The sequence below is a fragment of the Petromyzon marinus genome, chromosome 2 (genome assembly GCF_048934315.1).
Source record: "Petromyzon marinus isolate PM22_M1 ecotype Great Lakes invasive population chromosome 2, UKy_Petmar_22M1.pri1.0, whole genome shotgun sequence".
In the NCBI taxonomy this organism is placed as follows: domain Eukaryota; kingdom Metazoa; phylum Chordata; class Hyperoartia; order Petromyzontiformes; family Petromyzontidae; genus Petromyzon; species Petromyzon marinus.
Window position 1 is genome coordinate 11,363,409 of NC_133668.1, and position 17,143 is coordinate 11,380,551.

Genomic DNA, 17,143 nt, shown 5'->3' on the forward strand with positions numbered 1-17,143 from the left:
CACTATAGGCTGCTTATGTGGATTGATGGTCGTTGAGACCCAAGAACACCTATTAAAACAAATCAATGACAGCCAAGCGTTGACAGGAAGGGTAGAGGTCAGGAAACCCCAATAGCACACCAATTTGCAGAGGTGCAGAGACGAGATGTCAAGGGTTAGGTTTAAGAGGGTGATGATGGGGACAACTCAATGGTTTCCTGGAGCCAGATCCATCAAGAGTAACCCTCATAGAAGTCCATTATGTGTGCTCAGACTTAAACCATAGGGAACACCTCAAATTGCTTCTGTGGACACAAATTTAAATACTATCGCAGTATTTACACAATTCTCTAGTAAAACTAAATTTAACTGCAGTCCACGATATTTTCATTTCATTATCTTAATCATTAGAAAATGTACGCAAGTGCACTCGATCACATATAACGGTTTCTAACAACAGATTTATATCACCTCTCATGATCTCGGCAATGTCTCCACGATCTCTGTGAAAGTAAATAACAAAAACATGTAACATCATTATTGTGTGTAACATGCACAACCTAAACACATTTGGAACCAAATGTAATTTGTTTAATGTGTAGCATGAGTGTAGGTTTTGTGTGAATATGTGGGTGTAATTGATATGTATTTGCTTTTACACGTGTGTACGTGGGAAACTGATGACCTCAGGTCCATTCCCAACCATAGCTAACCTCAGGTAAGTGATATCTGAACCGGGTCTGAGAACCTTGTGTGATGTGCATACACACCACCTCTCCGTGTACCATTCCAGCCTTCATAGGTACTCACAGCACTTTCCCCAACAGCCTGAAAAGGCTGCATACGGGAGATCTTTGTCTTTGTGTGTACAATATATGTATGTGTAGTGATTGTAGCATCACTATTGTGTACACACGCACACGTGTGACGTTACTATGCGGGTCTACACACACACATGACGTCGGTGGTCACCACCCTATACGTAATGTAAGAGTTAACTGTTGTGTTCATTAATAAATGAGTGTTGCCTCCCAAGAAGTTGTGTGTGCACCTAATTCGAATCCACTACATTTGTAAGCAGATTTGTGCATCTCACTCACGTTTCATCCCCTTGTGGTGTCCCTGCGCGACCCTTCTTAAGCCGCGCACACTCTGCCGACATGGCTTTAGGTGGGTACTCAAATATATCCTCTGCAGCGGAGTGTGCACAAGGACGGGGGAGGGGTTGAGAGGAAACATGTGTGATTATATGCAAAGTTGAGAAGGCATGAAATTACCTTGATTGTAATAGTTGGGTCACTCCATGTAAACTCGACCACAATCAAGAGAGGTTTCCACGTCAAGATGTATATTATCTGTAATATTGCGTTGTGGGAAATATAGATCACACCACATCTTTGAAGGGGCTTAAACACATTGTGAGGCATGAGGACTTGGGTAAAACATACTTAGACATGGAAATAACCCAGCTGTGAGTTAGACACATTTTGACATTTGCAATCACTGACTTTAGTATGAGTGTGCATTTAAGCAGTGGCATGCTTGATTTAAAACAGGATATTTGTTGCAAGCTCCTAAATAATTATAATTAATGTAATCTCTTGAGATAAATGTGAATTGCTGCAGGCGATGTACACAATAAGGGGAATCAGATTTGTTTTGTTGAGCTTTCCCCTGAAATAGTAATATTAAATATAAACATTAATGGCAAACTGTCAAACATCAACATATTAATGATATGTTTCTCATACTGGCATATGCGAGGACACTGGCATATGCTACGACACAGTATTGTCGTATTTATAGCCTTTATGACGACATGTAGGTGACCTATCAGAGTTATATTCAGAAGTACAATTGTCAGTTTTGGTATTTGCCAGTGACATGGGAATGACACATGAGCAGCAATGATACAATTGCTTTGTTTTGCCCAAGTATGGAAATATTGCCTTCTGCAGTGGATGAGTCCTTCATATAGGACATCAGAATCTGTTGTTCATTGCTTAAAATTAGTTATAAACCATTGAGATATACAATTTCAAGGGGTAACGTTGAAAATAGGTCTACACACAGAGCCTATTAAAACGCATCACATATTCCTAGAGCTTAACTCATAAGTAGTTTTCTACACTTATCTTTCAGCGTAAAAATATTTTCCATTTTCTTTGGGTCTTTCAGTAAAGTCACGTAGATAGGTTCCAAGAAAATAACAAAAAACTACGACGTTTCGATCGCAACACAAACACTCGTCATCAGGAAAAGGGGGGTTAGTTTCTAAAGGCAAACTGTTTATGAAGGTTTGAAATGGGCGTAGCTCAAATGTCAGCAGCCAATGTAAGTGGTGGGCAGCGACTGCGGCGGTGGTGGGTTTTCCACCAATCAAAGGGCTGCCAGGTAAAAATTAGCATGTCAATGTAAGATCGGTGAGCGGCCTCCATTGCGAGCGCGCTGAGGTGGCTATGTTAATGTGAGAGATTAGCACAGACATGGGCAAAGTACGGCCCCCGGGCCGTATACGGCCCGTTGGGCTTTTTAATCCGGCCCGCCGAACTTGTCCAAATATTATTATGACGTAAAATTTTACCTTTCTCCTGTAATGCCCCCATTTTCCCATTAGATGGCGGGCTTTGACCGGGTGTGTGGTAATTGGTTTGGGCGCAGGCCTCAGATGTTTTCACGATGTTTGATCAGTCACGTTACGACATGTTTTTGTATTGTTCATGTTCGTGCAATTTTTTTAATTGCCTTGCAAATAAATGCTTTGCTACCTGTTAAAGGCCAAATCCTTTCATGTAATGATTTTTACATGTCATTTATATTAGTTCACACAAACACTCCATCCATCTGTTCCTCGCCCGGCCCCTCTGTCAAATTTTAGAACCCATTGTGGCCCGCGAGTAAAAAAATTTGGCCACCTCTGGATTAGCATGTTAATGGTAGATCGCAGAGCCGCAACCTCGAGGTTGGTGCACGAAGTGGCTGTGTTAGTGTGAACATGTTAATGAACAACTAACATCGGAAAGTGGTAGGATAGGAACATCACAGCCAGTTATGACTTAAACTGGATAATAACGTCCTTCCAATGATTGCTCAGTTTATATCCATCTTCTCGGTTGAAATTGTGTCTGTGTCTGTATATATGGATGGCTTCATGAACGATTCTTTGTTGATAGCCAGTAGGTTTGCAGAGTACCAAGGGTTGGTGTCACCCCCCATGGACCTCCTCCCGTACCAGACGATACAGCATCCTTCGGAGTGTTTTTTGTACTGTTACTCGTAAATCGTAATTCATGTATATCACTGAATGTAAATGGCAAGAGTAGTGACATAAACAACTAGCAACATTTAAATTACACCTTTAAATTACAATATCATACATACAGCCTAAATGTACTTTAACACAATTTCACGTGGTTAAAGTGAAAATTCGATAAGAAAATAATAGAATTCGAGGTAAAAAAAGTCAATACATTTATGAACTATATTAAATCAGATATATATTTGCAAGACAGTGATGTTTTTAAAGAAATAAAAAAATACTAAAATGAAAAAAACTGAATTTAAGATTTAAGTTATATTTCTAAACATGTATCAAGAAACATAGTATTTCCCCCCATTTCATGTTTTAAATTATCAATTTCTCTATTTAGTTATCAAAGTTATATAATCAATAATTATTCTACATGTAAGTTTATTATAAATTTTAATCATAGAATAATGTGATATAGTTGTAAATTGCTTAAATGTAATATTTCTTAGATTATATGAATACTAACAACAAATCTTGACTTAAAGCTTTCGTGACTGCAGGAATTAATATTCTTTGGGTCTTTCGGTAAAGCCACGTAGATAGAAAAAGAATAAAATTATCACATTTCGATCGCAACACAAGCAATCGTCATCAGGTGAAAAAATATAGCGAGAGAGCTGCCAAGGTAGGAGAAAATACAGCGGGAGAGCTGTTTTTTTTTACGAGCTGGATGTCTCCCTAGCACAGCCACCGTTGCATTGGTTTGTTTACATTGACATGCTAATCTCTCACATTACAATGACCACCTCCACAGCTGCGTCGTCGTCTTGGAGGTACATCACCGATCTTACATTTACATTGACATGCTAATCTCTCACATTAAAATGACCACCTTCACAGCTGCGTCGTCGTCGTGGAAGTACATCACCGATCTTACATTGACATGCAAATCCCACCTCTAGCCCCGCCCACTTACCCTTGGGCTGAGCCCATCTCAAACCTATATAACTTCGTGTTTCAGCAGCTCTCCCGCTGCATTGTCTCCTGCCTCGGCAGCTCTCTTGCTATATTTTTTCACCTGATGACGATTGCTTGTGTTGCGATCGAAACGTCATGATATTTTTATATTATTTTTCTATCTACATGGCTTTAGCGAAAGACCCAAAGAATACTAACAACAAAATGGTTTTGTAAATTCTTTCTACCACATTATTAGTAACTGAGCGGAAGCCTTTTTTATTTTTTATCCTTTTCCTTCAATTACTACTTGAGTCTCATAAAAGTTATTGATATAGGTTCACAAATACTAATTACCACAATATTGAGGCTAAAACACCAGAAAATTTGACAAAACCAGCGACTACAAAAACACGAGCAGCAACGAAAACAACAGCATCACTGTAATTAATTGGGTAACAATGACAGCTCTGACCGGAGCGCAATAGAAGGTTCAAAAAGTTAATTAGCATAGAGTTTTAGCCTTGTAGGTATATTGTACATGTAAGCTGGGCTTACGAACAATGTTTTTGTTGTTATAAGTAACTACAGGGATATTTTTTTTTATAAAAAATAATAAATTTCTGCTAAAACACTGCACAAAAATTGTATAGACAGTCATTTTGGTGTCAACCCCTCTGATGGTGTCACCCGGTGCGGTCCGCACCCCCCGCACCTCCCTAGTGACGCCACTGACCAGTGGGGTTGCAAAGTACCTTCGTCTTAGAGAAATCAATTTCGTGTGAGCCCACCGCATTAAAACAATGATCAGCCACGGCAGAGGTATTGGTCCTACCGTATTTCAGATCTGCCTTATGTTCACGAACACGGTCCGAGACATGTCGCTTAGTTTCCCCAATGTAACTACTGCCGCAGACACAGCTTAACTTGTAGACGCCGGGGTATTGCATGTCAGGGATCACATCCTTCACAGATGGGATCAGATCACGAATTTTATGTACTGTTATTTTATTTACATTATTTTCCAAATTCTAATCCTTAATTGATTTTTCTTTGAGGTACACATATTTTCTTTCAGATATCTTGCAAATGTAAAGCAATTAATCTAGCTCTTACCCTGTGTGTGAACTGCGATTATAAGTGAAGGCTGTAATGTGCGTGCAGGCACGCATGTGAGAGTTTGGCACTGATTGCCTTTATCACTGGTGCGAACAGAAAGTAGGGGTTGCCAGCTCCGTGATACAAAAAACCAAGACGTTATAGGATGAAGAAGAAGAATATATCACAATACCGTACAGAGGAAAGATGCATGTAAATGCATTCTCTTCTAAGACAGCTACCACAAAACAAGACAATCCTAGGAAAACCAAGACAGGTGGCAACCCTAAAGGTGGGAGTGGTGTGGTGGCGTGTGCACTCACGGCTGAGTATGCTGAAGAATGTGTGAAGAAGGTGCTGCAGGAACGCCTCCTCGGACCCCCCGGCAGTGCTCACTGTCACCTGGTGGATCTCGGCGGGGGGGCTGGCGAACACGGAGATCGGCACTAGCCGCGCACCAGGGCCCAGCCCCACGACAAACAGCGCCAGTCCCTGGCACATGGCCCCTGTGGCCACCTCCATGTTGCGCACAGCCTCCTCGCGCAAACTCACATCCATGCCCTGCCCGCTTGTCAGCAGCACCACTGCGCGCTTCTTGCGTGGCAATGTGGCATTGCGGAAGGCGTTGCGGGTGACCCACTGCAGGGCCTCGGCTGGGCCGGCGACGGTGGTGGAACCTGAGCTCAGGGGCTGCAGCTTCTGCTGCACGTGTTCCAACAGCTCGTCCCGACCAAACTGCGTGAAGCCAAACTCCACCTTCACTGCGCTCTCCGTGGCCTATGCGCGCCCGGGCAACAAACGCGGCGAGATTAACGGTGTGGGCAATAACCAACAATACCTTCCATTTCAAACAACATATTCAAGGGCTGTGGCGCATTAGGAGTTGCGTGAGGAGAAATATTAAGTAATGAATGATGATGAAGATGTTATGAGATGTTGTGGTTGCGTACTGCTCCTGTGGCACGGGCTCCAAATGGTGAGTACTGCAGCAGGGAAAGACGCGACTGCGCGCTGCCATGCGGCGCGGACGTGACGGAGATCTGTTCGATGGCTCTCTTCACCAAGCGCTGCACCACGGCAAACTGCGCCACATCCATAGAGCCGTCCACCAGGAAGGCGACGTCAGCCGCCAGCTCCACCGGAACATTGCCAGGGGTCACCGCACACTGCGCGTCTGGGTTGCATTGATCTAGGAACGAGCGACACAAAGTAGCACATTGGCAGTTCACGTGTGTGCACGGGTTGATACAATGTCACGCCCATATAAAGATCGCAGACTTCATTCAAAAATACACAGTTGGGTGGGAGTCCCCGTGCTTCAAAGAGCATTGGGTAGTGCTCATCTACATAGATGCTCCTCTTTATAGTGAAACAAAATAAAGGGGAGGTGGCTGCGATGAATGAGACGTGTGAGAAAAGCTAAAGGGTTCCACACCGAAACAGACGGTGCACTTGAGGGCACTTTCCAGTGCTGCTTCTTGTGTTGCCTGGGCTGCTGGGAGCACCACCACCCTGGAGAGCTTGGTACTGTCAATCTGCACAGCACAGGAGCACAGGGTTCAAGGAGGAGGAGTTACCATCGCAGACTCAATTTGTCAGTTAATGCACCGAGAAACGTCTTGTTACAAACATTCCACGTGTTTGCTTGCTTTACCATTTTGTAGTCTGTTTGGTTCCCAAAAGGAGGCTTATGGCCAAAAATATGAGCCTATTACATCCAGTATAATGTTTAAATATAATAACTGATTCGTTCATCTTAACAGTTACTTGCATTTTTCTTTTACTATAAATCCATTTCCTGTCATTGACAGAACTCAATCATTTGTATCTACCAGAGATGATCACCGAAGCCATAACTTGTTGCCCTTTTTCTATAATGAGGCGGCAATAATTCTGACAGCAGCGTGGAGTTTTCGATCTCTGTCCACGCGTGCAATATCACGGTGGCTGGGAGGCCGCCGTCCCTCCTCTGCCATGTCTCTGCGCACACCTTGAGCGCCTGCGTCATGTGGGGCAGTCTCTCGAAGGAGAGCACGAGCGTCGTGATGTCATTGGCCACCAGCTGGGCCGCCCCGAGGCTGACGGCGTCGGCGTTCTGCGAGGGTCCATTGGTGATGAACACCGCCACCTTGCGCAAGAGCTGGCCTTGCCGCACACGCTTGAACGCGTTGCGCGCCACGTACTGCATGGCCCGGCCCGTGTCGCGCCGTCCCCCGCCGCCGCTCGCCGCGAACGTCACGTTATCAGTGCGAGCGATGGCGTCCTCCCGGCCGCGCGGCTCGGCGAAGCGGAATCGCGTAGTGGTCGCGACGCCGTCGTAGGTGAGCAGCGCGACCCGTGCGCCCTGCGGGCACCCGTTGCTGCGGGCCAACGTGAGGCCCTGTAGCGTACGCTTCACGATGGCCTTCATGCGGCTCAGCGTAACGGCCGACGCCCCCTGGGCCACGTCGAGCGCAATCACCAGCTCGGTGGGGTACGCGGGGCACTCCTGCTTGCCTGCACACACGCGGGGGTGGGGGGGGGGGAGGCCCAGCGCAGGTGCCCGTGTGGTGCAGTGGGGTGGGAGATGATTCGCAATTAGCCTGAAAGCTTCAAAGAGTGCAAAGGTACAAGATGCAGTGCATGTCAATAGCTCATGTGAAATGTGCTTTTTTAAATATTCAGTAAATACAATATCTGCATGTGTATACAGTGAAATCTTACCTTGACAGCAAGCTAAATGAACAAGAAAAGAGAATATTACATTAAACATTTTCCATTACCTTTTTCTTTGACTTTAATTCAAATCTCACAAATAAAGGCACTGTGCTCTGTGTGCAAAGACACTTACTGCATTTTTCTCGGATTGTATTCACCAATTTACATACCTGAAATTACAGCGGAAAATATGTTTAACATGTAAGTAAAAATGCATAAATCTCCCCCCTATCTCCGGTTGTAGCCAACGTATTCATGGAAAATTTTGAAACTGACGCCATCCAGACTGCCAATCTACGCCCAACCTTATGGAAGAGGTACGTGGATGACCCCTTTGTCATCTGGCCACATGGCCAGCCTGCTCTAGACCAATTCCGCGACCACATCAATTCCATACACCCAGCCATCAGATTTACCATGAAGGTCGAAAAAGATGGCAAACTACCCTTTTTGGATGTCTTAATTAAAAGGAGACATGATGGTTCAATGAGCCACTCTGTCTACAGGAAAGCTACCCATACAGATGCTTACTTGAAACCGGATTCCCACCACCATCCATCCCAGAAGAACTCCCTCATCAAGACTCTATACCATAGAGCCCAATGCATTTCCGACCAGGAACACATTACCAGTGAACTCAAGCACGTACACCAGGCTCTCAGGGCTAATGGTTACTCCGACTACACAATCCGCAAAGCCATCACTCCAGTCATGAAGAAGGATCCTCTTGTGGAGCCACTCAAAACCATCACCTTACCCTACATTGCAGGGGTCACTAAAAAGATCTCCAAAATCCTGAATAAACACAAGATCCAGGTCCGATTCAACACAGTACATAAAATCCATGATCTAGTTCCATCTGTAAAAGATGCTGTTCCAGACATACAGTACCCGGGCGTTTACAAACTAAAGTGCCCTTGTGGTAGTAGCTACATTGGAGAAACCAAACGACATATCTCGGACCGCATCCGCGAACATAAAGTAGACTTGAAACACGGTAGAACGAACTCCTCTGCCGTGGCAGATCACTGTTATAATTCAGTGGGCTCACATGACATTGACTTCTCCAAGACGGAGGTTCTTTGCAAACCAACCGGCTACCATGAGAGATTCGTTCATGAGGCCATTCACATATACAAGCACAGAGACAATTTCAACCGAGAAGATGGATTCTGGCTTAGTAAGCATTGGAAAGATGTTTTAAACCATTTCCGTTCTTAATTAATTGTATGTTACGATGACCTTCAGACCGCAGCTCTTTCGCTGGCATTGACTCTTAATACCTCTCACACCACGGTTAATGGTATGGTTTACAACATGGAGTATAACAGCGCCTCGCAGCTGTCTCTCTCCCCCTCCTCTGTTCCGACCATGGATGAACTCGTCCGTCTGAACGGGGCCCGTAGCTATCTGTGTTGCTAAAGTTGAGGGTAAGAATCCATCCATTTTTTCGCCATATAGCATTGTGATATATAACGACTTATTGTTGGTAGCTTAGCTGATTGGAGAATATATAGAGTTTATTGATAACATTGAGGTAAATTTTGATTTAAAGCTTTCGTGACTGCAGTAATTCATATTCTTAGTTTTTTCGGTAAAGTCACGTTGAAGAGAAACAACAAAATAACAAAATATATATAAAACAATAAAAAATTCTCACGACGTTTCGACCATAACTCAAACGACACACCTGATGATGACCGTTTGAGTTATGGTCGAAACGTCGTGAGAATTTTTTATTGTTTTATATATATTTTGTTATTTTGTTGTTTCTCTTCAACGTGACTTTACCGAAAAAACTAAGAATAACATTGAGGTAATTCATATTTTAGTTTTTTATTGGTTCACTATATAGTATTCATTATATATTGTAGTGTATACCCAGTTACTGTGAATAGATCAGATGTGTAGGCTTCGACCTCAACATAGCCATTTCTGTGACCAGTCACAAGCTAATCACTCAGTTATTTCAATGCTAAATTCTGCTAGTTATTTCAATGCTAAATTCTCCTGTTTGATTTGTACTAGGTGCCTCTGTGAATGTGTATGCTCTGACTTTAACATAGCTATTTCTGTGACCAGTCACAAGCTAATCACTCAGCTATTTCAATGCTAAATTCTATGCTAATTCCTTTGTCAAAGGGTGCCTCTGTGGATGTGTATGCTTTAACTTTAATATAGCCATTTCTGTGACCAGTCACAAGCTAATCACTCAGCTATTTCAATGCTAAATTCTATGCTAATTCCTTTGTCAAGGCGCTTTGTTTCTTCTCACACAGCTTAAAGGTCGCGATCTGAGCGTGGCTTTTTCACTCCAGCGATGTCCTCCAGACAGTCTCGTCCCTTCACCTGATGAAGGCCGCTTGTGTTGTGGCCGAAACGTCGTGAGAATTTTAGTGTGTTATTTTATTTTATAAATTTATTATCGTGAGAATTTTAGTGTGTTATTTTATTTTATAAATTTATTATTTTATTCTCATTCTACGTAACTTTACCGAAAGAACCAAAGAAGATAAAAATGCATACTTCAGCTTTTTATTTTATGGAATAAGACAAAGCTCATAATGACATGTTTTAATGAAAATTCAGAAGACACTTACATTTGGGATGGTTCCATCTCGACCTCTGGGACCCTGTAATGAAAACAAGGCACCTTATAAGAGCTGTTCTTTGCAGGGGCAGTGCAATATTGCACAATATTCCAATGGAATGAGTTTAATGACGGATGGCCATTACCTCCTCGCCTGCAGGTCCAGGCTCACCAGCGCTTCCTGTGGCTCCAGGCTGGCCGGAATATCCCTGTTAGACGATAAAAAACACACTTTTCAGCAAAATCCAAATTCTTTTCATCGTATCATGTGCTTTGAGTGGCCTTCAATAGCCACTGATTGGTAGAGTGCAGAAAAAGCAGTGTAAATCGCAAGTGGAGGTTATGGAATTGGTGCCATATTTACTGCTTAGATCTCTCACATAACAGACCCCCCTCCCCCTCCACTTCTAAAACCATTGACATTCCTTTCATCTGTAAAAGCAATGATCTTCACAACCCAAGTAGCTAAATGAAAGATTGTCGTCAACATTCATGCATAAAAAAGAAAAATACTTATGATAGCAGTGCATACCTTTTGGCCGCAGAACAGCTTCACAACTCATAACGAGCACGTAATATTGCTTGAAAAAAATCACAACGCATGATGAACGATGTTGTCGGCTGGCGCTGCGGTGCTGCTAATGATGTGATCACTGGATGCGAGGAGCCTTACCCGCTGGCCTCTCATTCCCTTGGAGCCTTTTGTGCCGTTTTCTCCATCTGAGCCGTCAATGCCCTAAACACAAACATCGGTCGACATGGCCTTTCGCCCACCAGCATGCGGTCGCATTAAAATGTACCTTAGCACAAATTGGAATAATTAAGTGCACTTATTAAGGCGAGGTGCTGCATTGAGTGTACTATAAATTACCCGCAATCCTGGGTAGCCCATCAATCCTGGGTCTCCCTACAGGAAAAAAACAAAACATCTGAGCATCCAAGTTTCCAGACTCAAAAGCGGCATGAAAGTGGGGCATTGTTCAGTGAAACTGCCACATCCTGAAGACCCTTGCATAGTGTTTTGAGAATCAAGAGGCAGAACGTTGAATTTTTTTCATAAAATACATAATGCTACATCATGGGACCTCCTTTGCCAGTACCAAATTATGAGACTACGTTTTCCCCTTTTTTCTGGCAACAAAACAGGTGTTAAGATGTTAAAACACCAAACTGAAACCTTTTACAAGGAATCATGTCTGCATTAACCACAAAACTTGTGGTCAGAATTGTTAAAGGTTTCAGTTTGGTATTTTAACATCTTAACACCTGTTTTGTTGCCAGAAAAAAGGGGAAAACCTATTCTTATTACATAATGCATCAAAATAGCAGATATACATGGTGACATATTTTCAAGCTGGTGCTGCATTTTAGAGTGTGTATGTGTGTCGATTTTGAACTGTACATCCTGGTAATATGTTTTGAATAAATAATAATTAGCGACAATTTTACAAATGGAAAAGCTTACCTTCGAGCCGTTCACTCCAGGAACACCAATCCCATCGAGTCCCTCAATTCCCTGCAAATATGGTCACCATTACAGCGCGTGTTTTCCGTGCAAGTTATTTTTTGTAATTGGAAACATTCATGTAGGTTATTATGAAGAGGAACTTCGTTACAGTAACGGGTGTTCTTACTGTCTCTCCTCGAGGCCCAGCTGGTCCTGGTAAGCCCTTGTCACCCACAATCCCAGATTCCCCCTGTTGAAAGGTATGTAAAAGACAATGCTCATAATCATACAGGAATAAACCAAAGACCGCCTTTTGGCAAAGGATTAAAGACTAAGACAGTTACAGCCCTTCATCTGTGGATGGCAAGATCACACCACATACGGAACGTGAACTGATGGTTTCAGTCTGATTAACAATTACTCTGCAAAACTGTTCTGCCTCATGGCAGGTATGGGGGTGTGTGTACACAGGAATTTCCTGTTTTCATGTTGAGTTTGGTCACGTGACGAGGAAGTTACGATTTAAGATTCTCCCAGCCACGTGGCAGGGTGTCAGCCACAGAGTACAAAATGGTGGCACAAATAGAGTATCAGTGAAGACCGGTGCATCTGTTCATTTTGGGACTTTAAGAAGCATTGTCTGTACGTTCGTTTATGTTCTCATAATACTGGGAATGCTGTTATAATGTTAGAATGGCCGTTATAATGCTGTAAATGCCTTTATAATATCGTTAAATTGTTATGATAAATATGAGGCTTAGTTAACAACGAAGCCTGCCACTTGCCTTATTGTGAATGTTACTTGTAATTGAATAAGTCGAGTCAGACTTGTACCCATGTAACCTTATTGCGATCTTGAGAGCAAGGATGACGAAATATCTCATCCACAGTTCAGTGTTATGTGTAGTGCTGTACATTTAAGCTGCAGTATGGTGATTACACGATGTGCCCTTATTTAACACAGTAGCTTATTCTCTTGTATAGCTATTCAGTACTAATGTAGGTGCCTGGTCCATCCAGGATCTATTGTTGAGTTTCATGTTATCTAAGACAATGTTATGATGCTGTAGTGTTCATTCATTGTATTGATATTTCCAAGTATTAACAGATGCTGTATTTGTGCTGTGTTTTTCCATCAGTTTTACCTCGTTCAATTCATTAAATACGTTTGGTGTCGGATGTTCACCCTGGCTCTGAAGGTTTATTGAATGCGAGGTTATCTACTCGGATAGTGGTGCAACGCAGCGCACATCAAAGCCGAGACAAAAACACTTGATTAAATTGGGTTCTGCACTTAATTTGGCTAAATTCCAGTTCTACGCAGTGGGTTGAAATGTACTTCCTTCAACTGGGCAGACACAAGGTCACTTGAAGGGATCTCAGAGGTAGCTCTATAATATCTACTTTCATGAGCCAATCTCTACCTTGAAGGGATGCACTGCTCTGCGAAAATCTGAATACATATTTCATCTCATGCATGACATCGATAGCATGACTGGGATAAAACTGTGGGAAAATAACATGGCAAAAAACGGTATGGAAAGTTCCATATGTGTAATCCCAATACATATACCTTTCTGCCTCTTGTTCCAGCCCTCCCAGTGTCTCCCTTGGGTCCGGCTGGGCCTGGCTCACCCTGGTAACATAGATTATACTCAGACATATCCGTACATCACGCATTGCATTTCACATTAATCCTGGATGATCTTTCCGCCATTTGATTCCACATTACAATCAACAGGGTAATTGGTGTGACTGCTGTTTCATGGACCCCTCTCACATACCTTGTTGGGTCAGGTTCCACTATACAATTCAGCCACATGCAGCCAAAGTCTGACTAATCTTACAGTAACAGTCGTAGGTAAGAAAATATTGAAACATTTAAAAAGAAGAACTAAAATAATCCTGTTCAGGGACCAAACTATGCAAGTAACATGCAGTCTGAAATGTGAATAATGTGTAATTATAATTGTGGATTGTAGTGGTGTCGCCTTGGGGTTACGCTGTCAACTGTGAAGTGTGACTGGTGCCTGACAAACTCACCCTGAGCCCGCGGATGCCAGCCTCTCCTCTGATTCCAGGCTTCCCTCCAGGCCCATTGTTGCCCTGAAGGATATATCACCAGAACATTTATAATTAATGTTCCAGGCAATGGCTCAATCCCATGTTTGACATTGCAAAAAAACCACGTTAAACAAAACCCCTTTATATAATATGTTAGCTCATAACCACTACCAACAGCGAAGTATTTCTGGTCATATCCAATTAGATTTTGAAGAGCGTACACATAAGCAAGCCTCATGTCTGCAATGTGGATGCAACTGCATTGTGTGTTTTATGCATCTGCGAGCCATGGTGGTGGTGATGGACCGGGCCTATGTTTTTGACGGCAAGCCTACCGCGGTGCCAGGAGACCCGCTTGCTCCAGTAGGTCCAGGCAAACCAACAATCCCTTTCTCACCCTGTGCCGCATCGCACACAAAGGGAAATTAACATAAGTTGTATACACACAGGTAAACGCAAACGTAAATCAAGACTCCATATAACTGTGGGTGATAAATGGAGTATCCTTTACCTGAGGCCCTTTTGGGCCACGGCGATCGCCTGAGCCCTGCCATGAAAACAAATGATTTCATTAAAGTTGGTAAAAAAAGTCATCATTGTTTAAGTGGTTTGTAACGCTGTGTGGTGCATGTGTGTATGTATGTAAACTCTACATGTGGTTTATAAAACCAATAAATTGTCATACATATACAGTACTGGCATAAATGGTATTTGCATATTCGTAGGGTTTATATAAAGATAGAGTAACATGTTCTGACGCAGCATGCTTTTCCAAACAAGAATGCATTTTCATGGGTTTCTGATCTATGCATAACTGTACTCTAATAAAGAGTTAGCCAGAATGACTCTTTAGTTTGGTTTGGAATTACAATCATTTGCTGTTGTCCATTAGATGCATGTCGTCCTTCCAGCCAGCACCAGTAATCAATCCGCATTTTATGGCCTTTTTGATTCCCTAGTGAGTATGCTCCATCATCATACATGTCAACCACACAGAGTGAAAATCAGTGAGACCCTTGAGAAAACCACAAGAAACTGAGAGAGAACCCCAGGAAACTTAGGGAAACCCAAGAAACCGAGCCACAGACACATTTAACTGTCATGCACACAATACCTAATCTACCTTTAGAGAAAATAGGGGAAGTTATTAAATTAGTTTATGTAGCTGCAATAGGCTATTGTCCACCACTTAGTGAACACACCCATAATACATAAACCAATCGATACTAACTTTGCATAGTTATTATTTTCACTGCTTTTTTTATCACAAAGAGGCTGTAAGTGAAGAGAAACCCTATTTGAGTTGACCCTTACATAATACCTGAACCATCGACCACAGCAACTGCCGGTGCATTGCAATAGATAGGGCTGAGTGAATTATTTTCAGGTAAACAACAAAACAAGTGAGAATCCATTGCATGACCATGAACACTCAACGTTGTAAAAAGCCGTGCATGAGTCTCATGGGTAATTAATCCTTGTGACCTGACATGTATGCGCCATGCTACATGTGTAGTTTGTCAAATCAGGTTTTGTTCAAACAGGTCCATTGACAGGACACGGCAATAATGATAGCAACTCGATAATATAACTGAACATGTGTTAGGAAGCCTCCAGTTGTACTGTATTAGCACAATTATGTCACTACTGCTCTGATAATAAATAAATAAACATAATACACAGTAGTGCATAGGGAAAATCAGCAGCGCACAAGGAAGATGTATTACTTGTGTCAACATGCGGGCTACTTCACGACCGCCAGTTCTGGCAAAGTGGCATAAGAGCCGATCATCACACTCTAGCGAGACACAGCTGGCCACGAGCCGTGGCTTATACATCGCATCTGTATTCTGTAGGAAATTAGATGTTTACACGCGCAGCTCAAACACAGTCATGAGTAATATGCTTTGGCTTACAGGAGCTCCGGGTTCACCTCGTCCCCCCGCGTCTCCGTCTCGCCCGACGTCTCCCTGCGGATATGAGGCAGCAGCTGCAATCAATTCACATCTCCACACCCAACACATTGGAGCCTTCCCCTCCATCCTCCACGTAATAGACCCACTCCCTGTTGATCACTCCCAGTAACACCCTTCCCCCATACCCACTCAGCACAGCTCCACTCCAAGTTGCATCGTGTTCTTCTTGCCTTTCATAAATGGGAACATAAAACTACTCAGCAAACATAGGCCTGCCAGGTATATTTAAATTAAACTTATATGACCTGAGCATACACATAAAACAGTAAAAACAAAGATTTAATGCTCTAAACAAATTAATCCAACCATAGCTGCCAGCCTGTGGCATGGAGCCAACAAACATTGAATTTTACATACATTATATGCATATTTTGTAAAACGTGCTGAAAATACCAGAAAGTTAATTTGAGATTTTGGATGTGGATACATTTCAAGAACCAAACTGGCTCGACCCTGTGTATTTATTTTAATGTCTAATTAACTGTAGCCACCTTGTTATCTCTGACTTTGTCGGCATTAAAATGATATGGTAAGCTTAGCCTTAAAATGTCCTGGCTCCCCACCTCAATTCCTTGTTGGCCTCTGTCTCCTGGAGGGCCGGCCACTTGGCTTCTGATGCCTTGTTCTCCCTGCACAGTAAAGTTAGTGATTAGCCACCAAACAATGTCTTAAGGATAAAGAACGAATTGCCCAAAGCTGTAGCCCTACAAACTAATATTTATGCGATAATAATTTGTCACGGGAAAGTCAATACAGCGATGGTTAAAGGCAATCTTGCTCATATTTATAAAGTCATAGTAAACAGTAAATAGTTAATACAATCAAAATTATACTAAAATAAGTGTTAACATTGAGTTGTTGTTGAGGCTAAAACATTTTTTATATGAATTAATACAGGTAACATATTCACAATAAAGCATGACAAAAATGCAATGGATTCTTTTGCATATGAAACACATGGAAAACTGATGCAAACCACCAGCATGCCAGGGGAAATAATGTAATGTTTCTGTGATATCAAACATAAGCCACAGCTGTCAATTATAGTACATCAGGACAGCATTATCATCGAAAGCGAACTTGAA

At 42.6% G+C, this 17,143-nt stretch overlaps 1 protein-coding gene across 8 annotated transcripts in view; it reads right to left on the reverse strand.

The window, feature by feature from the left end:
- COL6A3 (collagen type VI alpha 3 chain) overlaps positions 1–17,143 on the reverse strand; it is a 50,288-nt gene that overhangs the window by 7,337 nt on the left and 25,808 nt on the right. For all 8 annotated transcript variants that reach the window (XM_076069771.1, XM_076069747.1, XM_076069782.1 and 5 more), the window contains exons 30-48: positions 16,622–16,687; positions 15,999–16,052; positions 14,594–14,629; positions 14,418–14,480; positions 14,062–14,124; positions 13,592–13,654; positions 12,206–12,268; positions 12,037–12,087; positions 11,443–11,478; positions 11,245–11,307; positions 10,718–10,780; positions 10,582–10,614; positions 8,115–8,151; positions 7,275–7,999; positions 6,720–6,819; positions 6,235–6,473; positions 5,608–6,061; positions 1,080–1,170; positions 451–482 (exon numbers count right to left, since the gene is read on the reverse strand). In XM_076069771.1, the coding sequence (XP_075925886.1) occupies positions 451–482; positions 1,080–1,170; positions 5,608–6,061; positions 6,235–6,473; positions 6,720–6,819; positions 7,275–7,999; positions 8,115–8,151; positions 10,582–10,614; positions 10,718–10,780; positions 11,245–11,307; positions 11,443–11,478; positions 12,037–12,087; positions 12,206–12,268; positions 13,592–13,654; positions 14,062–14,124; positions 14,418–14,480; positions 14,594–14,629; positions 15,999–16,052; positions 16,622–16,687 (2,332 nt within the window). The remainder of the gene's footprint in view (positions 1–450; positions 483–1,079; positions 1,171–5,607; positions 6,062–6,234; positions 6,474–6,719; positions 6,820–7,274; positions 8,000–8,114; positions 8,152–10,581; positions 10,615–10,717; positions 10,781–11,244; positions 11,308–11,442; positions 11,479–12,036; positions 12,088–12,205; positions 12,269–13,591; positions 13,655–14,061; positions 14,125–14,417; positions 14,481–14,593; positions 14,630–15,998; positions 16,053–16,621; positions 16,688–17,143) is intronic.